The 20,597-nt window shown below is 51.3% G+C and overlaps 1 protein-coding gene across 1 annotated transcript in view; it reads left to right on the forward strand.

Moving 5' to 3' along the window:
* VAV2 (vav 2 guanine nucleotide exchange factor) overlaps window positions 1-20,597 on the forward strand; it is a 120,024-nt gene that overhangs the window by 74,278 nt on the left and 25,149 nt on the right. The window contains exons 4-7 of the mRNA XM_009322152.1: window positions 7,840-7,908; window positions 17,361-17,463; window positions 19,210-19,224; window positions 19,914-20,012. Coding sequence (XP_009320427.1) covers window positions 7,840-7,908; window positions 17,361-17,463; window positions 19,210-19,224; window positions 19,914-20,012 — 286 coding nt within the window. The remainder of the gene's footprint in view (window positions 1-7,839; window positions 7,909-17,360; window positions 17,464-19,209; window positions 19,225-19,913; window positions 20,013-20,597) is intronic.

Consider the following 20,597-nt stretch of genomic DNA (forward strand, 5'->3'; position numbering starts at 1 on the left):
GCTTTGCATAATGAAGATACAGTTCTGATGTGCGCAGCTCTGCTTAATAGTCACATTTTTGGGGTGCACCTGCCTTGTCGTTGCTCACCGACTTTGCCCGTGTAGTGCTTCCCTCGGGGCTCCCTCTTGTATCACCGGCCACCCTCGCACCACCTCACCTTCGGGTGCAACAGCAAGGCATAAACAGCTTTCTCTCCTGCGCAGGGTCAGTGCATAGGTTGACAATCAAAGGTGCTGGAAAGGTCTCTCTGAAATGAAGTCCTTGCCCCGGGTACGGAGAAGGGCTTCGGGCTTGGCTGGTCCAAAACGGGGGGCTTGGAGGTGGGGGGCTGCCAGCACTGGGAGACAGGGGGGCTCAGGGCTGCCGTGGGCTGTGCGTGGAGAGAGGTGTACTCAGGTGCTCTGGGACAAACCACGTCTCTTTGCACCCCACCGGAGAGGGGGAAGCACGTGTCTTTTTATTCCTTGTGGATCTCAGAAAGTGCTGCTCAGCCCCGGGGGTCTGTTTAGATCTGGTTTACGTTGCACAGTAGGACCCCGCTTGGCTGGGACGTGCTGGTGGTGCTTTCGTGCAAACAGCCAGCAGTGCTGGTGCTGGTCTGGAAGCAGGCAGAAATATATATTTAGGTAGGTATTTGTTTTTATTGGCGTGTGTTTCATAGGACTACAGCTGCTCAGGTACAGCAGAGAAACTGCTGCTCAGACTGCTAAAAGATTTCCTTGTGCTGCTTTGCTACAAGTTAGAACCAGGGAAGTTTCAAGGTTTTTGTTTTAACAGAGTGTTTTCCCGAGTTGGGCAATTGCAGAGCCTTGTGGGGATGTTGTTAAATACCGTGGGGCGCGTCCCGGGTCTTTACGTCCTGGCTGTGATTTATTTTTATGCTCCCCGGGTGATCGGTGCCGTCTGCCCAGAGTGAACGTGCCCTCAGCTTGGGTGAGTCGCACTGGCTTGCCGGGGCGAGGGCTCTGGCCGTCTCCCCCCGTGGTGGGTGCAAACCCCCTGCCGCGGTGCTGGGCTCGGCAGGGCACTGCTGCAGTTTCAAACCGGTGTCTGAGCTGCAAGAGCATCTTTCCTCCTCCCTGACCTGCTGCCTGCGTGTTCCTGGTGGAACCAGGGCCACAGGGACGTCCCACCGGGAAGGAGGGATGTCCCTGCTCACTACACTTGCCATTGATTTTCAGCCACGGCGTTTTCAAATCTGGTTTTCTTCTGAGTCAGAGACCTGGGCCAAATCATTTCCTAGTGATTGGTTGCACTGTTACCCCAGAGGGGTTTTTTTTTTTTCCCCTTTCTTTTTGAGAAAGATGTTTCTGGATTCCCCTTTTGATTTTATCCATCTGTTATCATCAACGTGGAACTGAAGTGAGGAGAAAAATCATACTGCTTTCTTGAGTGAAGCATTGGTACACGAGAACTTTTAAAAAATCCGATAATGTGTTGAAACATAAAATTATACAAGCTGTTATTTTCTTGTCTCTCAGACTCCAGAAATACTTGGTTCAGATTTGAGCTAAAGATAAAGCAGGGCATGCAGCTAACCCTTGGGCACTGTTCAGTGCAGTGTGCTAAATGCTGTAAGTGCTCTTCTGCAAAATCATCATCTTTGTGCTATCTGATGATGTAGCTTGCTGTTTCCCCACTGAATTTCTATCAGAATTAATCTTGTGAGAATTTTTGCAAATTCCAGACCACAAATAAAAGCAAATGATAATTTTTCGGAGGACGTATCTAAAATTTGGCACAGCATGAGGTGCTTCTTTCCAGAGATGAGTAATGTAACACAATAGTATGATTTTAATTAAATTCAGCAGCTTTTGGTATGCTCCAATGTGTCTTGTTCTGCAGGGATAAAATTGATTCCATTCTGCTTTATAAAAATGGCTCTTGGGCATTCATAGCGTAGTTTTCATCCATCTCGCAGCACTTTACCAAAATCATTCCCTGACGCTTGTTCCCATTTCACAGATGGGAACCAAAGCTCAGAGGTGCTGCCCGGGTCGAGAGCGGGGCTGGAGACGCAGCTCCAGGTCACCTCTTTGCTCGCCCCTGGTCAGCTCACAGCCACCTCTTGGTACATCAGTAAATTAAATACTGCTTTAATCTGCCTAATCCCACTGAAGCCGATGATGAATGCATTTTCAGTTGCGTGTAAATATTTTGCAAAACCACATGGTTTTCTTTGGACGACTCCAGGAGTGCTGCGCTCGTGAAGGCGTGACGGCGTGCCCAGGGGACCGGCTGCGGCTCCGGGATGCCAGAACTGATGGCTGATGGGGAACCCATGGGGACGGGGTGATCCCGCGCTCAGGGAGTGGCTTGCTATCCTGGAGAAAAAGAGGAGTTAAAAAAAAGGGCGGAAGGTTGGAGCTATCAAAATGACGTGCTACAAACAGCTGAGGTCTGAGCACTTCCCCTGGAGAAATATATTTTGGGATTGAAGCAGCATTAAACCTCAGCAGTGGGACAGACGGACTCATCTGGAAGCACGGGGGCTGAAGCCGGTTGCTAACCCCCCACCCAAACTTGCACGGAAAGCACAGCCTGAAATCCAAAATCTTCGTGAAATCGCAGACTCCCGTGGGTTTTCTTTGTATTGCCACGATGCTTTCTTCAAAATGGAGCTGTCGGAGGATCTGTACACCCAGCCATGGGTTTTGTGAGTTACTGCAAGGTGTAATTACGGTGTGTAGATACCATGCTGTGGAAATGTTTTTCTGCCGGATCCTGAGCCAGGAAGACTCGGCACAGCCCCATCCATCCCAGCAGAGCTGTAGAAGCCCCTTTGCAGCAGCTTGAGGCTCTGGTCCTTCCCATTTAGGAAGAAATCCCTTGCAGAAGGGGCGGCAGATGGGAGCAGCTCAGCTTTCACAGGTGTCACATACTCTGCCTGCCTTTTAGAACACTGAAGTGTGATCGCTGGACTTAAGAAACGGGGGGAGATTGGCACGCTGGCGTTGGGAGGCTGGAGTCCCGCTCCCGGTAAGGGATGAGCCACCTCCTTTAGTCTCCTGTGGGTGTTTGCACAAGTCATGAAAACTTCCTTGCAGATCTGCCCGACAGATGATCTCCACCGAGAGTGGCCTCGGATGGGAACAGCTCCTTGGGATGGAGGGCGGTGAGTGGGACATTTCCACCCTGCTTGTTTCTCACCAGGCTTTCTGTTCCCAGGGCTGGTGTTTTGACCCCAAGAAATCAGAACGGAGACAGGGAAAATAGAAAATAAATCACGCCGGATCCTCCCTGCTCTGTCACACACGGATTTGAGGCTAAGATGCTACTGTACAAAACTATCAGACTAAAGCTGACCCATCCCTGACCCTCTGTATTCTCTGTGACGGTACCGCGGAGGTGAACAGCTGGCTTCAGTTGCTAGGGCAAGGCACCCAGATACTGCAATATGTTCATAAATAAATAAATCTTCCTGCTTATTGCTGTTAGAATTGCAGCCTACCTGGCTCTTCCCATTAAATAATTCAGAGGAGGGAGCAGCCAGGCAGTGCATCGAGCTGCGCCTTCTCCCCACAGAGAGGATTACCGCAGGGGAGCGTGCGGGGGCGGCTGATGAGGATACAGCATCGGATGGATCATGGGGTAACCCGAGTGACCGCTGAGAGCAAGGGAGGGCTTTTGCATTAGGTGCCTCGTGAAATATTAATTGATTATTGCCCTGTGCGGTGTACTTTGGCTGCGGACTGCTCCTGCCTTTCCTCGTGAGAGCGCGTTGCGTTTGCAGGGCGCTGTGTGCTGTGCGTGTGCAAGCTCTCCAACCCAGAAAGTAGCCTAAATGTTTTGTAAGATCAAGGGGGTGCTTTGCATCGCATGTCGAGAACGATCAGCTGCTGTAAGTCTTGTCCTCAAGAGGAGAAGCTCACTCTAAACTCCATAACAAATTACTTGGTCTTTCCTTCTCTTTTAGGCTCTAAAACAAACACATCAGATCGATCCTACTTGCATTCTCTTCTTTGATCTCTGGAAGCGATGCTGTTGAGTGCTGTGGGGTTTGTCTGTGGAGAAGTCTACTCTGGGAGGTTTATTATCTCTAAGAGCCTATTCCAGCAGTGTTTGATGTTGCTGGGGCTTTTGCTCTTCATCTGAGTGGGATCGGGCTTGCTGCAGCCCAGGCGCGGGCTGGGAAGATAAATGGCTCAGCAGGTGGTTTTTCATGACAGTGGAGTAAAAACAAAGTCTGGTGCTTAACTAATGATATTAGAGACACTTTCAAATGAATTTAAATGAACTGGGATCTCTGCAAACCTGTTGGACACAAAATGCTTTTCTCATTACTGTTGGGCATTCCCAGCTATAGCATTTAATACTGTGTATGAAGTTGCGATGCACCTGGAGATCTGTAAGAATTTCCCATGGAATCAGTAGCTTTTAGACCCCTTGACTTCCAATGTTTCTGCTCTTTTTTAAAAAAATAATGACGGTCCAAACACCGTGGTTGCTTTTGGGGAGCTCATGGCCGGAGAACGTGCAGCACCATCGCCCAGCCAGATGGAGATGCATCTCCCTGCATGGTTGGGGCTGAGCTGATAATCTGCATGAAGGTGTCTAAATGCAAGTCCTGTGCTGGACCTGGATGTACACAAGGGAAACCCTGGTGAGAAACACTGGGTTAAAAGTTCACCCGGTTGGCTTTTCTTAGAGTTGCCTTGACATGGATCTGGTGGGGCAAGAGCGAGGGCAGGGCTCTCCTCCCCCGGCCTCTCCCCACCACATCAAATTGTTTCTGCAGCCAGCTCAAGTGGAAAACGTCGCCCCGAGCCGAGATGGGCCCGCGGTGGGGAGCCACGAAGGTGATCTGAGCAAACCAGCAACATGGGGAATAACTGGTGGGACAGGGCTGGGGCGGGCAGTTCACACCACACCTCCTGCCAGCACCGCCTGACCCCCCAGCTGCCAGCGCGAGTCCGGGTAGGAAAGTGTTTAATATGTTTTTCTATAGCTGGCTGCTGGAGGTTCATCCTCATCGGCTCGTTGCTGGAGGATTAATTTTTCCTGTGTTCAGCGAAGAAAAATAATGTAAATGGATATATAAGGGAACTTAAGCCAAAAGTAGGGAGATATTTTAAATAACGGCCATAATTAGTAGGGCTAAATTAAATTATGTTGTTGCACATAAGGCTTTTGGGGAAGAGCAAGGACCGTTTGGGCGAGAGCTGCCCAAAGCCCATGGCACGATCCCAGCCCCGGGTGACTCGTCCTGCAGTCCGGGGGCTGGCACCCTGTTTTGGAGAAGGGGAGAGGAGCTGCGGGGAGATGGCAGTTCTGCTCCCGCAGCGGCGACGTGGGGATACGGGGAGCCTCTCCAGAGCCATTTGTGGCATGGGCAGCTGGGGAGAGAGGCACGAACAAAGGGCGAACCCAAGGCTTTCTCCAAAAAGCCGTCCTTCAGCTCCAGATTTTAGATGGTCCATTTAGTAATCCTCTCCTCGGTGTGACTTTCCTTCTAATTGCATTCTGTGCATCCTTATTTAGCTATTAGCTGCTATTGCGGAGATACAGGTTATTAATTTCTCCCCTGCCCTGACTTTCGCTCCGGTGCTTTACCGACGGTCAAGGTGAAGCTGGGAGGGCTGACGGAGCTGCTGCCTCCGTGAAACTCTCGTTGGAAAATATTTTTCTCTCTTTGCTGTCTCCTTGTCTTACATGGAGGGGTTTATCACAGGAACTGATTACACCTCAAGCCCAGATTTATGGTTGGAAATATGTGCTTGGTATTTTAATGTTTTTTATGGCTCTTTTACTTCTTTCTTTCTGGCATGGTGAGCACTGGAGAAGGAAATAGTCAGAGATTAAGAGCAGAAGATGCATGTAAAAGGAAGGAGGTCGTGCCTTGTGGTGGGTTGGTTTTTTTTTTTAATTATTATTTTAACAAGTGGTGTTTAAACAGAGGTCACCTCCGGTTTCTCCTCTCTTGCCGGAGCTGTGCGGGATGGTGCAGCCCTGCGGCAGCGGCTGGCGGTCGTCTGTCGGGGCTGAAGTCTGAGACCGGTTCCCATGATCGGCTCAGCCACGTGCAGGAGGAGCTGGTGGCTTTTTTGTCTGCGCTTCACACGGCTTTTGTATTCATCACTAATCCCCGGGGGACAGCAGGGGAGAGGAAAAGCACGCAGATGCGCACGTTCTGTAAAGATCCTGGGTGCCTCCTGGTCTCTCACTGCACCTTTATGCTTTGAAGCTTCTCACCGAAATGGGCTTCCCCCCACATCTCGCAAACGCGTGGGCAGCTGTTTGTGCCAGATGTTGGGGTGTTGAGACAATCTCCCAATGGCACCTGCCTTGCAATGAGGCTGTGAGAGCCGGCACAGCCCCATCTGCTCTTCCCACCCGTTGCTCTCCTCCCTCCCGCATTGCCGCTTTGCACGTGGGCATGGTTGGACATGCCAGCCTTGGGCGCTCCTTGGTTCCCGTGGGTTTGCATCTCGAGCAGAGGCACGGCGGCCCTGATAGCCGGTGGAGCATGCAGTCGTCCCGCTCTGTGGCTGGGGTCAGTGCGGCTCTTTTCCCTCCTGGGCTCACCACCTGGTCGTGGTTTTAATTGAACTCGCTGCAGATTTGAGCACTATTTCAAAACACTTGGTCTGAAGCTGCTCACCAAAGGAAGGGTGAAGCATAGCAGAGGAGGGAAGGCAAATTAATGCTAGAGGCAGGATCCAAAAATAGCAAATTCGGGGGCTAGCCCGGCCGTGTATTAAATCTTTCAGGAGAGGCAATCTATCGTGAAACAGGGAGGGTGGGAGGGAAGAGGAGGAAATTGCTCTTGGGGGCAGTTAAAAGTTCACGTGTATCCAGTTTTGCTCCCCCACAGCATCAGCACCCCATCCCGTGCGGCTCAGCCTGGGGACCCCCGGCTGCCTTCGCTGCAACGCCCACGGGGGACGGACCGAGCTGCCCTGCTGCAGCCCGTGGTGCCAGAGCTCTGGCTGGCTGGAGCAAGGCTTGCTGTGGCTGCGGGGACCCCCAGCCTGACGCGGTCATAGTCGCAAGGTACATGCAGCCCCAGCAGAGCTACAGTCCACTGTGGCCCCGTGCCAGCAATAATACATTGGGTTTAATTAAAGCAGTATTTTTTCATCTCCCTCATACATTATTTGGTTATTTTTAGAATCAGCCAAGGAATTCTTGCTTTCCCCCCCCACTCCCTCCCTTTCTCTTTTAATCTGCTTTCTCCCCCCTTCGTTTTGCCCTTTTGGTGTCCTTTCCCTCATCCCCAGGGTTTTAACTTTTCTCAGCTATCACAAAGTTGTTAAGATGAGGAAGCCCAGGGTTCATAAGGACTCATTCGTTCTGGTGGGATCGGCTGTTTGCAGCAGGGGGAGACGCCAGTGGGATGTGGCTCGGTGTGCCCCAGCCGTGCCCCGGCCGAGTGGGGCAGGAGCTCACAGGTAGAAAGGCTCCATCACGGGTGGAGGAGAGGGCGTTTCTCTGTCTCACCGAGTCCAACACCAGACTTGAATTAGATTTCTACTGAGTCGTTTGGGCAGTGCCAGCACAGCGGGGAGCGGCGGCTCAGACGCGGGGTCTCTGAGATGCTGTTAGATGATGCAGCTCCTCACCTCAGGGCTCAGATGGTGCCCTGCAGTGAACCAGCCTCACCACCTGGTTTCTTGTCCTGCCATGCCTGCGCTGCCCGCAGGAAGCAGCGGAGATGATGTCTTCCTGGGAGCTAATGCCTCAACAGGAAAAAATGTATTTGCAATGAATATTTTGTTCTGAAACACCCTCTGCTCAATGGGATGCTCGGGGCTGGACTGAGTTCAGCTGGGGCTGCAGGGGATCTGCTGCGAGGGGTGAGACAGACCAATAACGCTGTCATTCCTCTCCTCCCCCAGGCCCTTCCCGTCGGAGGAGACCACAGAAAACGATGACGACGTTTATCGGAGCTTGGAGGAGCTGGCGGAGTAAGTGGCCTCACCTTCTCGCGGGGAGGGGACACAGAAAGGGAAAAGTTGCAATGTAGTTCCAGCAAAGTCAGATAAAATTTGACAGCGGGGCTCGGAGAGCCGGGCCGGCTGCTTTGATCGTCTTGCCAGAGATTTTTGTGCTCTGACAATAGTCCATCTCTTCCCATGTAGAGCCCTGCGAGACATCACTTTTAACGGGGTTGAGTTTACGAGTGGCTCGGTGGGGGGCGAGGGGGGCCTGGTCCACGAGGAGTCCCTCTGCCCGCTAAATCCCATCGTTAGCTGCAAAACCCCGGGACGTAATTCGTCCTCCGAGCCGACTGAAGCCGAGTCACTTGCTGGGACTGGGGTACCCATTGCTAACTCAGCGCTGGACACCCCCCCCCTGCCCCCATGGCGTTTTTGGGGTTGCGTAGGTGCTGGCACGCAGGTCTGCATTCCCTGTGAGTGATTTTTGGACCACAGCAGCCGGCCCCAGGGCAGTCCCTCACAGGGGACCTGTCCTGCCTGTCACTGGTGGCGGGGATGCGGGGTGTCAGTGGGATGTCAGTGGGATGCGGGGTGATGCTGCTGGGGTTTCTGTGCCTATATTTATCTGGGTCTCTGGTGTCTGTGTTTTGCTGCCCGTGGTGATGATATAACAGGCTTTTAAGCAACCTTGAACTACAACGTATACGGTGAAACGTGGGCCCTATCGGAATTTGATGGCAGCGTTCCCATCCGCTTCAGCGGGGCCAGGGTTTTACTTATGAAGTGCAGTCTGTTTCATATGGAGGGAAAGTCTGTATGTGGCTTTATACAGTTAAATATTATTGTTCCACAACATAAATAATAAGGCTCCTTAATCCAATGAGTTCCTTATGGCTTCAGTTATTACGAAAGTAAATCATAAATTACTAGTCGAGGGAACGGAGTACCCTGGAATCCCCCGCTCACGGTTTGCTCCCAGCAGCTACAGTTTAATAAAATTTTAGCTTTATAAAGGGATCCTTTCAAGAATAACATTTTCCCCCCCTCTCCTAAAGTTCTCAAAATCCCTTTAATACTGGGTTTTAAAATTCCTGATTCTCACAAATAGACGTGCTTTTACTTGGAGAAAGCTTTGTGTGTGAACTCGCACACAAGCGCTGGTGGGGATGGCAGCCCTCTCCTAGAAATCCGGGTTTCGGCGCGGTGTGCTCGGCGCAGGTTATTCGGTGTTGAAGATGGGTTCCCAGCTTTAACTGCTCTGCTGCAGGCGGTGCAGCTCCCGCAGGGTCTCCGGGTGGAAGCTTCCCAAACTGTTCTTCGGTCCTTTGCTCATGGCTGCGAGTTGGTCCCTCTATGAGAGGGGCTTAGATGCCCAAGTCCTGTGCTCAGATGACTTAGAGGTTTATTTCTTATTGACCGCCCTGTTCTGTCCCAGATTGTCTCCAACTTTTAACTTTCCCTTTTTTCCCATTCATTGCAAAATCCTCTTCTTTACATCTTTAGTTAGGACCACTGGGGAAAGGCGCGTGTAGATCAGCGTGGGGATACTGCACAAACGCCTTCATCCAGATCTGCGCTCCCGGTGCAGCCAGGTCGTGCACGGAAACACAACCTACGAGACGGAGATGTCATTCACCCGTAACTGTAAAAACCCCAGAAATGCCCCGGAGAGCCCCTTAGCACGAGTGTTGCCGCTCCCGCTGCCTGGTGACGCATCAGCAATAGTCCCCTTTTCTCCCTTTGACAAGGAGTGTCTCTCCGTGCTTGACAAGGAAACTTTCATTGGAAATTTGCCGGTCACAGTGGTGCATACTGGGCACCGATGCTGGGCGCCGGCAAACCGCGGGGCCGCATGAGAAAGGTCTTTCTTAGCTGCTGCCGATCTCCAAACAGCTGAACAAGGGCATCATTCACGAGTTGGGAATGATTCATTCCGTCCAGCATCTTTGCATTCAATATTGCTGATGATCCAGCGGCCTTGGGAAGATCCGAGTGCATCCAAAATCCTTTATTGGAGGCGAGGAAACGATTTTCACAGCACGCAGTGAAGTGGCCCAACGCGTGGAAGGAACTACTACCGACCAGCACAACCAGGCGCAGCAATCTTCCCTATTGCAAGAGAGACCCCTCCATCTCTGGGTGTTTTTTCCACGTTAACTTGCTACGTCTGTGCAGCTGAGTGATTATTTTTGCCCTTTGGATCGTTTTGGGGGGGTGCACAGTCCTGTCTGTAAAACCACTATGAAACGTGCCGCTACAAGGGCCCAGCCTGCCATCCCCGCTGGCCTCGAAGGGCCGGGGTGCAGGTGAGGAGGGACAACCCCCGTGGGCTCGGCACCACCAAGTCACTCCCCGGGAGAGAGGAGTCTCCCAAAGGAAGCTTTCTCTGGTCGTTGTGCTGCTGGGATAAAAAGCTCAGGATAAATATTGAGCTGGTTCTAACAAGCCATTTTGGGGGCTGGTAAAAGTGTTTTTTTTTGGAGAAAGTGCTTAATTTCAACCTTAAGTACTTAAACGGAGTGGTTTGGTGTCCCCCATTTGAGATTTTGGGTGAATTCCTGTTCTGCCAAGCATTCAAAATATAAACATGTTTGTGGCGGAGGTGCAGATTTGGGAAGCAGAAGCAACTAGGCTTTGTCCCCGTTGTCCCCACGGTGCTCTAAAGAGCGAGGACCTTCATCCCGGCGGGCAGCGAGGTCCCCCGGGGGGCGCGGAGGAGCCGCGGCAGCCGGGGACAAAAGCCAGCGCCGGGGCTGGGAGCGGATCAATAGCAGCGCCACGAGGGCCGTTTACCTGCGCTGCAGAAAGAAGCTGTCTGCGTGCAAGCGCGGGGTGGCCACGGGGTGCTGGTGTGTATAAAGGATGTTCGTGCCTTGATGAACCCGTTGTGCTTTCACCTTTGGGGTATTGCAGAGATTATGCTGGGCCGCGTGCAGCTCCCCGGTGCTGGGTCAGCCATCCAGCAGATCAAGGCAGATAATTGCCTGGAAACAGCCATTTATTTAAAAAAAAAAAAAAAAAAAACCAAAACCCAAAAAAACAAAAGAACAATTGGTGATGGAAAGGGGAGGGGAAACTAAAAGGGTATCAGGGGAGCTAGAAAGTTCTCAAATTCCCTGTCCTCAGCCTGCCGGCCCCTCGGTTTGCTTTGCCGTCGGCCAGATGGCAGCCTGCAGCGAGCCCGGGCAGATGGCGAGGGCTGGCCAGTTTGCAAGTGGTGCCTGATCGATACTGGGAGGAGCAATAAAAGGACATTTGTCCTCTGCTGCCTGATTTATTTCTGCATGCCCTAATGCCAGACCCTTGAGCAGCAGCCGGTTTTGGGGGAGTTTGCCCAGGAAATGAGCAGGGCTTTGCAACGGCAACACGCGGGCGCGTTCGCAGGAGCCTGCCCCCAAAAATCAAAGCGACCCTTGTCCTGGTGAAGCTCCCGTGGGTCCGCAGGGATGTGAGCCGCCGCCTCCTGCACGGCTACAGCTGCTGGGCACTGATGGCAGTAGGCAGTTATCTACCTCACTGCTGAGCATCTTCCCCGCCGACAGCTTTTCCATCTCTCTAGATGGCTGTTTCAGCTGCCCCAAACCATTCTGGTACTTCTGAAGTTATACTTAACATTTAACCTAAATTTTCTCTGCCTGCCACTTAAGCTCTCTCCAGTTGTCTCATTAAATTTATGAGAGCAATTAATCCTGGTCCTCTTTACAGCACCAGAACCTTCTTTATCATGAACCTTCTCCGCTTTATGGCACCGTCCCTCTGCGCTGGCACAAAGCCCGGCAGGCTCGGCTGGATTACACGTAGAGTGGGTTTTGGGTTGTTTGGTAGCTGTTTGAAGAATTCAGAGTCAGGCAGAAGTGCTGTGCATGATTTGACGTGAAACATTTGATTTGCATAACTTTTACCGCCTTTTTTCCTTTAAAAGTTAATTGCTTTGAGGGGAGAAGTTGTAGTGTTGCAAAAAGGACAGAGAAAGTGCTTTAAGCAAAGCAGCTCCCCACCAAACCCTGCGCTGGAGCTGGTGTGTGCCCCCGGGGGGGCTTCGTCCCGCAGGTCGGTGTCCCCCGGTCTTGTTTCAAGCCGCAGCTCGCTGGGGATTTATCCCCAACAGAAGCACTGGGGCTAGTGGTGTATTTCCAAACCTTTCATCTTAGAGAAGGAGATTTGCAGATCTCCTGCCTGGCCTCAATTCCTCAAGCGATGCAACTCGTTTGGGGACAGACTCTGCCAACAGCCTGTCTCCTGCCAAGAGCTTCTTGCTGAAGTTTCTCCTACTTCTTTCCCTGCTGTCACCAGCGTTGCCTCCTTGTATCTTCCAAAATAGTGATGTGATCAGCAGAATTTCTCAAGTGCATTAAAAAAAGTAATGAATAGAAGAGCCAAGGTGAGGTGATAAGTTAGCTGCCACTTTTCTCATTATTTTTGCTGTGTTGGAAAAACCACGCATGCCAGCCAGTTAAATAAATGGCTCCGTGGTACAAGGCACTCAAGCCATAGCACTTGTAAACGCGTCTTTTCTTCTTTGTCACCGGTAAAGATTTTTATATGCCCTGCTTGTGCCATTTCTAGGATCATGTTAGTTGCTATAACCGTGTGAGGCTCATTCTTGGGATGATAATGTTCCACTTTGAACGGGGGACGGAAGAACTGAGTAGAATAGATGGCAAAAGACTTCTCTTGCTACTTCCAGATGCGTGTCTCCGTCCAGGGACAATCTAGCTAATTAAAACCCTGCAAGATCTTGAGTCCAACAACTGTATATCTTGCAGTCCTTCACCCTGAAACCTAAGCCTGCCAGATGTGCTGCAAATATAGGACTCTGCTTGTCCTCGTCTGACAGAGACAGTGAATGAGGGGGTTGGTTGGATGAACTGTCTATTTATAGCTGTAAGTGCAGAGTAAGAATGAGAAAGTGGAGGATTACTGGGGCGAACTGGAGCCTCGCAGCTGCTGGGCAGCTGTCTCAGGGACCCTGCAACTGCACTTCCAGCCTGGACCCGGCGGTGGCTCTGAGGTCTTCTGGCTCTTATCCTTGGGCCACAGGGCTGGAAATCTGGGTTTGTCTTTTGGTTGTCTTATTTTAGCTCCTTCTCTCCTCCTCCTCTTTCTTTTACTCTTTCTGGTGGTTCTGGCTCTTTCAGCAGCAGAGTGAAAGCAGCACCATGGTTTGGACAGGTTTTTGGCATGGTGGGTTTGCCCTGAGGGCCTCGCTTGGGCTCATCCTTGGATTCTTGAGGCTGGTACAAACTCATCAACTTCCCAGAACATCTTTTATGGATGAAGAGGTCCTTCGGTGGCCCTCGAGACCCTCAGAGCTTCCCCAGTTACCCTCCTCATGCACGGTGTCATTGCAAACGTGATGTGCAGCATTCCTTTACCATAGTGGATCTGCTGCAGATTATTTACCTGCAGGGCCATGATGGACCGTCTGCCCCCATCCCCTGGTGTGGGCAGCCCAGTCTGGAGCTTATCTTCTCCCAAAGCCCAAATGCAGGCTGCGCCCTCTGTTTTGGCCCAGTGCTGAGCTCTGGAGGGCTGGTTCCCAGTGGTGGGAACAGTGGGACCGGTGCCTTCACCCAGGGCGGTGAGGTTCTTCCTCAAACTAACTCAACTTTGGCATCCTATTTAGGGAGATGTTACCTGGAGGTGCCAGGGGTCACGGAGGGGACCTGCCCTTCCTCAGCTCGCTCCTTCCATGTCCCTGTTTGTCCCTTACTCCAAGGCAGGAGCCTGGCGTCGGTCCCTCTGTTAAGGGAGCTGCTCCTTGGCGTGGCTGCTGCCTGCTTGGGACGGCGTTGGTACAGAGCGGGCATTGCCAGGAAGAGCTCAGCCAAAAGCATTGCTTTTGCCTGAAATTGCCTTAGATATGAAAAGCTTTACTCTTTTGGCTTTGAATGAGCTTTCCTGGCTAGGCAAGGTGCTGCCAGCCCAAAGCTGGTTACATCCATCCTAATAACAGTAATTGCAAATGCTGGCGTTAACTCTGAAGGGTGGATAAAATCCCTTTCCTAAACTCAGAGCTGTCAATGATCCTAATCCAGGCAGTAGATCATAGGCTCAGATACTCATGGGTAACTCGCAGACTCTGCTGCTTTTATTGAAGGAGTAAATTACTTTTCTTTGTGAAGAACGAGGTGAGGATCTGGCCTTCCTTGCTCAAGTTGTTCCGTCTACACGTGACATGCTTGGGATGCTGAATTTATTGCCTCCCACAGCAGGGGGCTGTGCTAAACGTGGAAAGTACCTGCCCCACTTTCCCTTCCCTTATGGCATTTAAAATTTAGTCTGTTCTTAGGTTGCCACTGGCTAAAATCGTCCTCATACCTGTTCTCTTTTTTTAGTGATGGGAGCGTGCATATTTTCAACTCTGATAGACAAAATGAGGAGACGGGTGAAAATCAGCATGTGCAAAGCAGCGGCATCAACAGCCGTACGTGCACCGGCAAAGCTCGGCTGCTCACGGGCTGCTCCGGGGGAGGCTAATCTGCACATTTTACTGCTCTCCATAAAACTGGCAGCCTCTGGTGTTTCTCAGAGATGTACTAGGAATGGGCTTTAATAAATAAGGGTCCGTTGGACAAAGGTATCATTGTTTTAATACCACCACGGCTGTCGTGTTTGAGCATCTCTAGTGCCCCTCCCCTGAGCTCCGAAATGGAGGTGTCTTTCCAGATAGCCCCAGGACAAGGGACTTCTCCCTTTTTTTTGCCTCTGGCCAGAAAATGGAGATGGGAAGGGCTTGTACTGGTGTCGATGAGCAGGAACAGGCAGAGCAGCAGGGATTTGGCCCCTTGGTTAGAGCAATGAGAGTGGCGAGGCGCTGTCAGGATGTGGCCCCCCGTGATGGGTGCAGTGTTCGTGTCAGATGGCTCTTCACACTTCTGTGGGCAAATATACCGTGTTTGCCCTCCGTAGGTGTTTCTGCCCCTTTCCTGGTGGCCCAGAGGAGCTCTGGGTAGGGCCAGGCTGGGCCAGGTCTGTGGGGCACCCGTCCTTCTCCAGGCTCGGTCCAGGCAGCCTGCGATTCAGCAAAACCCCTTCAGCATCCCATGCTGCCGCCTGGGTTTCTCGTGGTGACGTCCTGGTGCGTGCCAGGCCGCGGTCCAGAGCTCGGGGCTTCTTCGTAGGGAAGAAAAGGAGGGCTTGTCTAGGCTGGGGCCCCCGCGCAGCAGCCGGCTGGGGGCGGGCAATGCTGGGGTCTGAGGCTTGGACGTGTGGCACCTGGTTGTGCAGGAGAGCAGGTCCAGATGATGCTCGGGATGCGGGGCTTCCCAGGAACACCTCAAGATGCTGTCTTCTCCTTCTGCACGTAGCCCGCAACAGTTGCTGAGCGCTCTCGTGGCGGGGGATGAGCAGCCATCACGCAAAGCGGGCTCTGCTCCGGCAGCAGCATCGCCGCAGCACTCGCCGTGGCTGTGTCACGCCCAGCCGGGCTCGTGCTCGCGACATTAACCCAACCATACGTTTCCTAACGATCCTCGAGCCAGGGAAATGATGTATGGAGAGACAGCCAGCAATCCGAGAGGTGCAGGCGGGAAGGGAAGATTAATCAGGAACCGGGAGTTACTCACTCTGGATAAGGAGCAGAGCTGAGAATATAAATATTGGTACAGATAATAACGGTGACGGCGATGCTTAGGAAAGGGAAGATGGATCACCAGTTATTAGTGGGCATTATTACAGCAGCTGCAATGCATCACTCTGGAAGAATGGGACGGATACATCATGCCAGTGTATTTATTTAAAATTCCCAAACTTTTATTAAATAAATCTGTTTTTAAAAATAGAAGGAACTGCATTTAGAAAAGAATTAAAGCCCAGTTTTGCAAACAGATGTGCTCTGCTGCTCCATGCTGTGTAATATAGAGATGTCAAGCATTACAGTTTGGGCTCAGTTTTACACCTAAATATATTTGTATGTAATTAATACCCATGTTGAAAGAGACAGCTCGTAAAATATGAGAATGCTGTTTGATATTCCAGCGTTTCACACTGTGCTGATCCTGTGGGGTTGACTTCAGTGGGAGCTGTTAGCAATCAGCACCTGTAGATCTAAATGCTAAAATTATTATTGTTAATTGCTCTTTATTATGGGTTGAATTTTCAAAAGTGTTCTAAGACTCAGGAGCCCCTAGGGGAATTTGTAAAGACTCAGATGACAACTAAGTACCTAACACCATCACCTTTAAATACAAGTTGGGCACTACGTCTTATGATGTCTTTAAAGCCTGTGCTTGCAGGGGCATCTCCTAAGTGATGTGGACAGTTCTCAAAATGTGACTTGTTTGCTGCTTAATTTCTCTCTGATGTAAATATTATTACTGGGCTCTGCTCAGCGTTGGGGCTGAGCATCACCGAGCTGAGCGTCTGATGAGATTGCCGTATGGTGATCAGGAGAGGCTCCCCCTCTTCTGGGAAACGTTAGATTAAAAATCACCCAGCTGCCCATCAGGGCAGGGATTGTGCTTAGTGGGAGTTGGTGCATCACCCGGTGAAACTGGATCCAGAGCTTTTAAACCTGGATGTGGTGGCCGTGGCCGGAGGGAGCGCGGGGCCATTGCTGGAGGCAGCTGCCTGGGCCGGGCTGAGCTCTGCCGCTGGCTGGTCCAGGCGTTACTGTGGGTCCCTGGACAGCCCAGGGCGGTCCGCTCAGCCCCGTCACGCTTCCCCCCTCAGCGAGGCAGGGCTGGGATGCTTGTACCTACTGCACGGAGCCATTGGGTGATTATTTAGTATCTGCTTACTGCTTTGAATGGACATGGGCTCCTACGGCAGTTTGCAGCCCTAATGGGAGGAAGGGGGGTGGTTTCTTTGGCATGGAAGAAGCCTGTTTGTGAGAAAAGTCAAGCAGACCAAGAATGAATGCAGTGTTTTAAACGTACCAAAATCCAACCCATTAAAATTTATTCTCTAAGTATAATACGGTTAAAGTCACTGACACAAGAGCTGCTCCTTGTCCTAAAGAGGAGAGGCAGGAGATGAACTGGAGGCTGCGGGCATCTTCGGAGGCAGGCGGAGCTGGACCCAGCTTGATGCTGGGCTCAGTTGCGTGCGGCGGCTCAGATGGTCCCGCTGAGGCGCTTGGCCGGCGCGTCCGTCTCGGCCGGGCCGATTAGCGCCGAGCAAAAGCTCTGCAGGGGCAGAGCTGGCAGACCGTGGCAGGCTGGGCATCACAGGCGCGCCTGGCACGGGGGCAGGGAGAGGCTTCTTGGCTGCGATCCCCGCTTGTGTCGAGCAGTGTTTCGCCTTTTCCAGCCTCCAGCGGGCGGGAGGATGTGCAGCGGGTACCGATCCGGGAAAAACAGACTCCTAATGCAAACGGGGAACGTGGACCGAGGATGTCAATGCTGTGGGCCAGGAGAGTTTTCTTATTGTCGTGATTATCCTCCCTCCTTGGTGTGAGCAGTTGTTCATTTGCCTGATCAAGTGACAGCGAATGTGCCCTCTTCGTTATCGCTAAATCGCTCTCCTTCTCGTTCCAGCGAACATGATCTGGGGGAGGATATTTATGACTGCGTCCCCTGTGAAGATGAAGGCGATGATATCTATGAAGATATCATCAGAGTGGAAGTTCAGCAGCCCATGGTAACAATTTATATGCATTTTTAAAGCTACGCCTTGATGGGAGGGGAAGGGAGAGGATTCAAGTAAATAAATAAGTATCCGCCAATGACAGGTGATGTTGTGGGGAAGCGAATCGCTTTGCATCGCTCCTCGAAACCGAGCTGCCTCGTGAGACGTAAAAATAAGCCAAGCTGGGATGGCACTGGCCCGGAGGAGGTTCTCCAAGGAGTTTCCCAGCCCATCATGTCATCTGAAGGAGTTTGGGGAGGAGGAAGGGAAAGGGAGAGCTAATAAGCCCTAAAAGATAAGCTAAAAATAGCAATTTGCTGCTGAGCCAAGGCAGCGTGTGTCACTTCAGCCCTTTCTGGGGAGAGGGGAGCGCGGTGGCTCTGCCTGCTCCATCAGCCAGATGTGCCGTGTCTGCCACGGGTATTTTTAGATCGGGGCAAGCGCTGACAGATCTGTGCATGGAGGATCCAGCGCTTGTTTGTGCCTGCTGCTGCTCCTGCCTGGGTGTCTCGGAGCAGGTAGACATTTACAGCAGAGCTTTCTGGGGCAGCAGGGACCCGTGTGGCTTTAGGGACAAGCAGCCAACCCCATTCATCATCTCTAAAAGCCTTTCGATGATGGAGAAACCCGGGTGTGCAGCATGCACAGCCTCATGGAAGGACTTCAATTAACTCCAAAGGCTCTGGTGCAAATATCATGCTCCATGGATGAGCCAGGAAGGTGCCGGTGGCCCTTGCGTCTCCCCAAAGGTGCTCACAGCCGCCCTCACTACCTGTGTCCCTAGTGCCGAGGAGACCAGCCGCCCTGGCTTCCACTGATGCAGAGCTGGAAGGGACCTTTCCACCGGAGTGTGACCTTGCAAATTTTCTCCCATCCCCTGATATCTGCCACCCCCAGGCTTTGTGCAGACTCTAATTACTCTCTCCTGGCTGCAGACAGCGCTGACAACGGTACCTACCTCCCCATAACAAAGTAGGATCAATGGACAAATTCGCTGATCAATTAGCTCCCCGGAGCAGAGTGCGTGGCTGTGCTGGATGAGGTGCTGGGAGGCTGGCAAGGCAGGGCTTCGCCCCACGGCGCCCGGCAAACGAGCCGAGCTGTGCGGCAGCGATGCCCACACGGTGATTTCTCACCCATCCCAAACCTGGCTGCAAGTGGTACCAGGACCACGATGGTGGTGGTTGAGGCATTTCATCCCTTCACGCCTTGTCTGCAGCCTGAGGAGCTCCCTGCACACCAAAAACCCATCTGGATCGAGAAGTTGGGCACAAAGTATTCCCACTGACCCTGCCAAAGCGCTTGGAGCTGTTCATGGACACCAGTGGCAATGCTGAAGTCAGCACAGCTCATTGGCCACTGGTGTTTTTACCCTGTTGCTATCAATTGCAGAAGCCAGTTGGCCCAAGATCTGGCCCTTGGGAAGGTTTTGGTAGGAATTTCTTCCATAAGAGGCAAAAATGGGGGGAAGCTCCCACCATGTGGGTGCCCCGCAGCCAGGTAGTGCAGCATTAGGGTCAATGGAATTGGCGATTTTTCACTGTCCCCTCCACAAAGATTTATGTTTTCTCGGACACCGCTGAGCAGTGATAGAGGCAATGGCTCTGGTTCCCTTTCCTCCCCTTCCCTGAGCAAAAGGGTCTATTTTTAATATGAGCATCCACATATCTGTCTAAATAACGGCGCTTTTTTTTTAAGATTTGTTGCAATAGCAAGTGTGTAACACTAATTGGTTTCTTGTATTTCTGCATGCTTCAGATTAGATATATGCAGGTAAGACGCATTGATTAAAATATTGGCTTCCATCCAGCTGATAGGTCTGAGCTGTGAGTTAAAGGGGGTGTACAGAGGGTGCTCGCTCCTGTGCATGATCATTAAAACCCAATCACTGAATCACCTCCCAGGTTCAGAGACTGCACTGACAAGCGCAGCACCTCCCGACACGCGTTTCCAGCTCCGCTTTACAGATGTAAAAGCAAGCGAAGTGACTCCAGGAGCTGGGGCTTTAAGAAACGCATGTATTATCAGATTTGACCTAAAATCATGAGAATTGGCAACCCTGGCAGGGGATTTGTATAAGTCTAACGTATTATTTATGACCCACTTAGGCTCTGTTGTGAGTTTCATCTTAAGCAAAAAAAAATGGGGAAAACCAGCATTTATCTCTTATTTATTCTTTAGCTGATAGCCTTTGGTGATGCAGCTATAGCAAATGCAAAAAATACAATGCTTGCCATGTTGAAACATACTGAATAGTACAGCCAGGGTTCCTTCCTAATTTTTTTGGATAAAAATAGTTTCCTTTAACATAAGCCGGTAACAGTACTCCCCTGACTTTCCAAACTTGCGCTTGTTCTGAGTTTGCCGTCACTGAAGGCTGAACTGGAGCTCTGCTCCACGTGAGCAGGTTGCTGGACCACTCTTAAGAATATCTGACCGTGCGTTATTTTTCCTTTTTCTAGAAAATGGGAATGACAGAAGATGACAAAAGAAATTGCTGTTTGCTAGAAATCCAAGAAACCGAGGCCAAATACTACAAAACACTTGAAGATATAGAAAAGGTAAGAACTGAGCCTTCTTTTCTATACCATCGCCTTCCACATCATCGCTTGATCTTGCATTAATCTCGCTGTATTAGTTCTCGCTGCGAGAGCTGGCAGATGTGATGAGGCAGGATTGATGCATTCACATGTAAAATTGGAGAGAAAGGGGATCCAGAAAAGCCATACTGACAAGCACAAATGTGCAGCCTGGAACTGTAGGAGCCAAACAGCATATTTTTTCTGATCGCTGCGTATTGGAAATAGGCTGAAAACCATCCTGCTGTGTCCCCCCTACCCCGGGGTAAGAGACTCCCGCTCCTCGCTCAGCCAGGCCGGTCTCGCTGATAAGAGCCGTGTTTGCAGATATCTTATCACTTTGATTGCTACGGAATAATTTCTTTATTCTGGGCATTTTTCAAATGTGCTGAAGCTGTGCTGACTTGTCATTGAAACTAATTGGATTAAAAGTAACATTTTTCTGCTTGAATTCACGGGTTTTAATTGGTTTTGATAAATTATTGTTGTGCCTTTCTTTAAAAAAAAAAATGAACACCTCAGCAAGACAGCGGAGTCGTGGATGCGGCTGGAGCCTGGGGGGGGGTT

Source organism: Pygoscelis adeliae, unplaced genomic scaffold (assembly GCF_000699105.1).
Source record: "Pygoscelis adeliae isolate BGI_AS28 unplaced genomic scaffold, ASM69910v1 Scaffold114, whole genome shotgun sequence".
NCBI lineage: Eukaryota > Metazoa > Chordata > Aves > Sphenisciformes > Spheniscidae > Pygoscelis > Pygoscelis adeliae.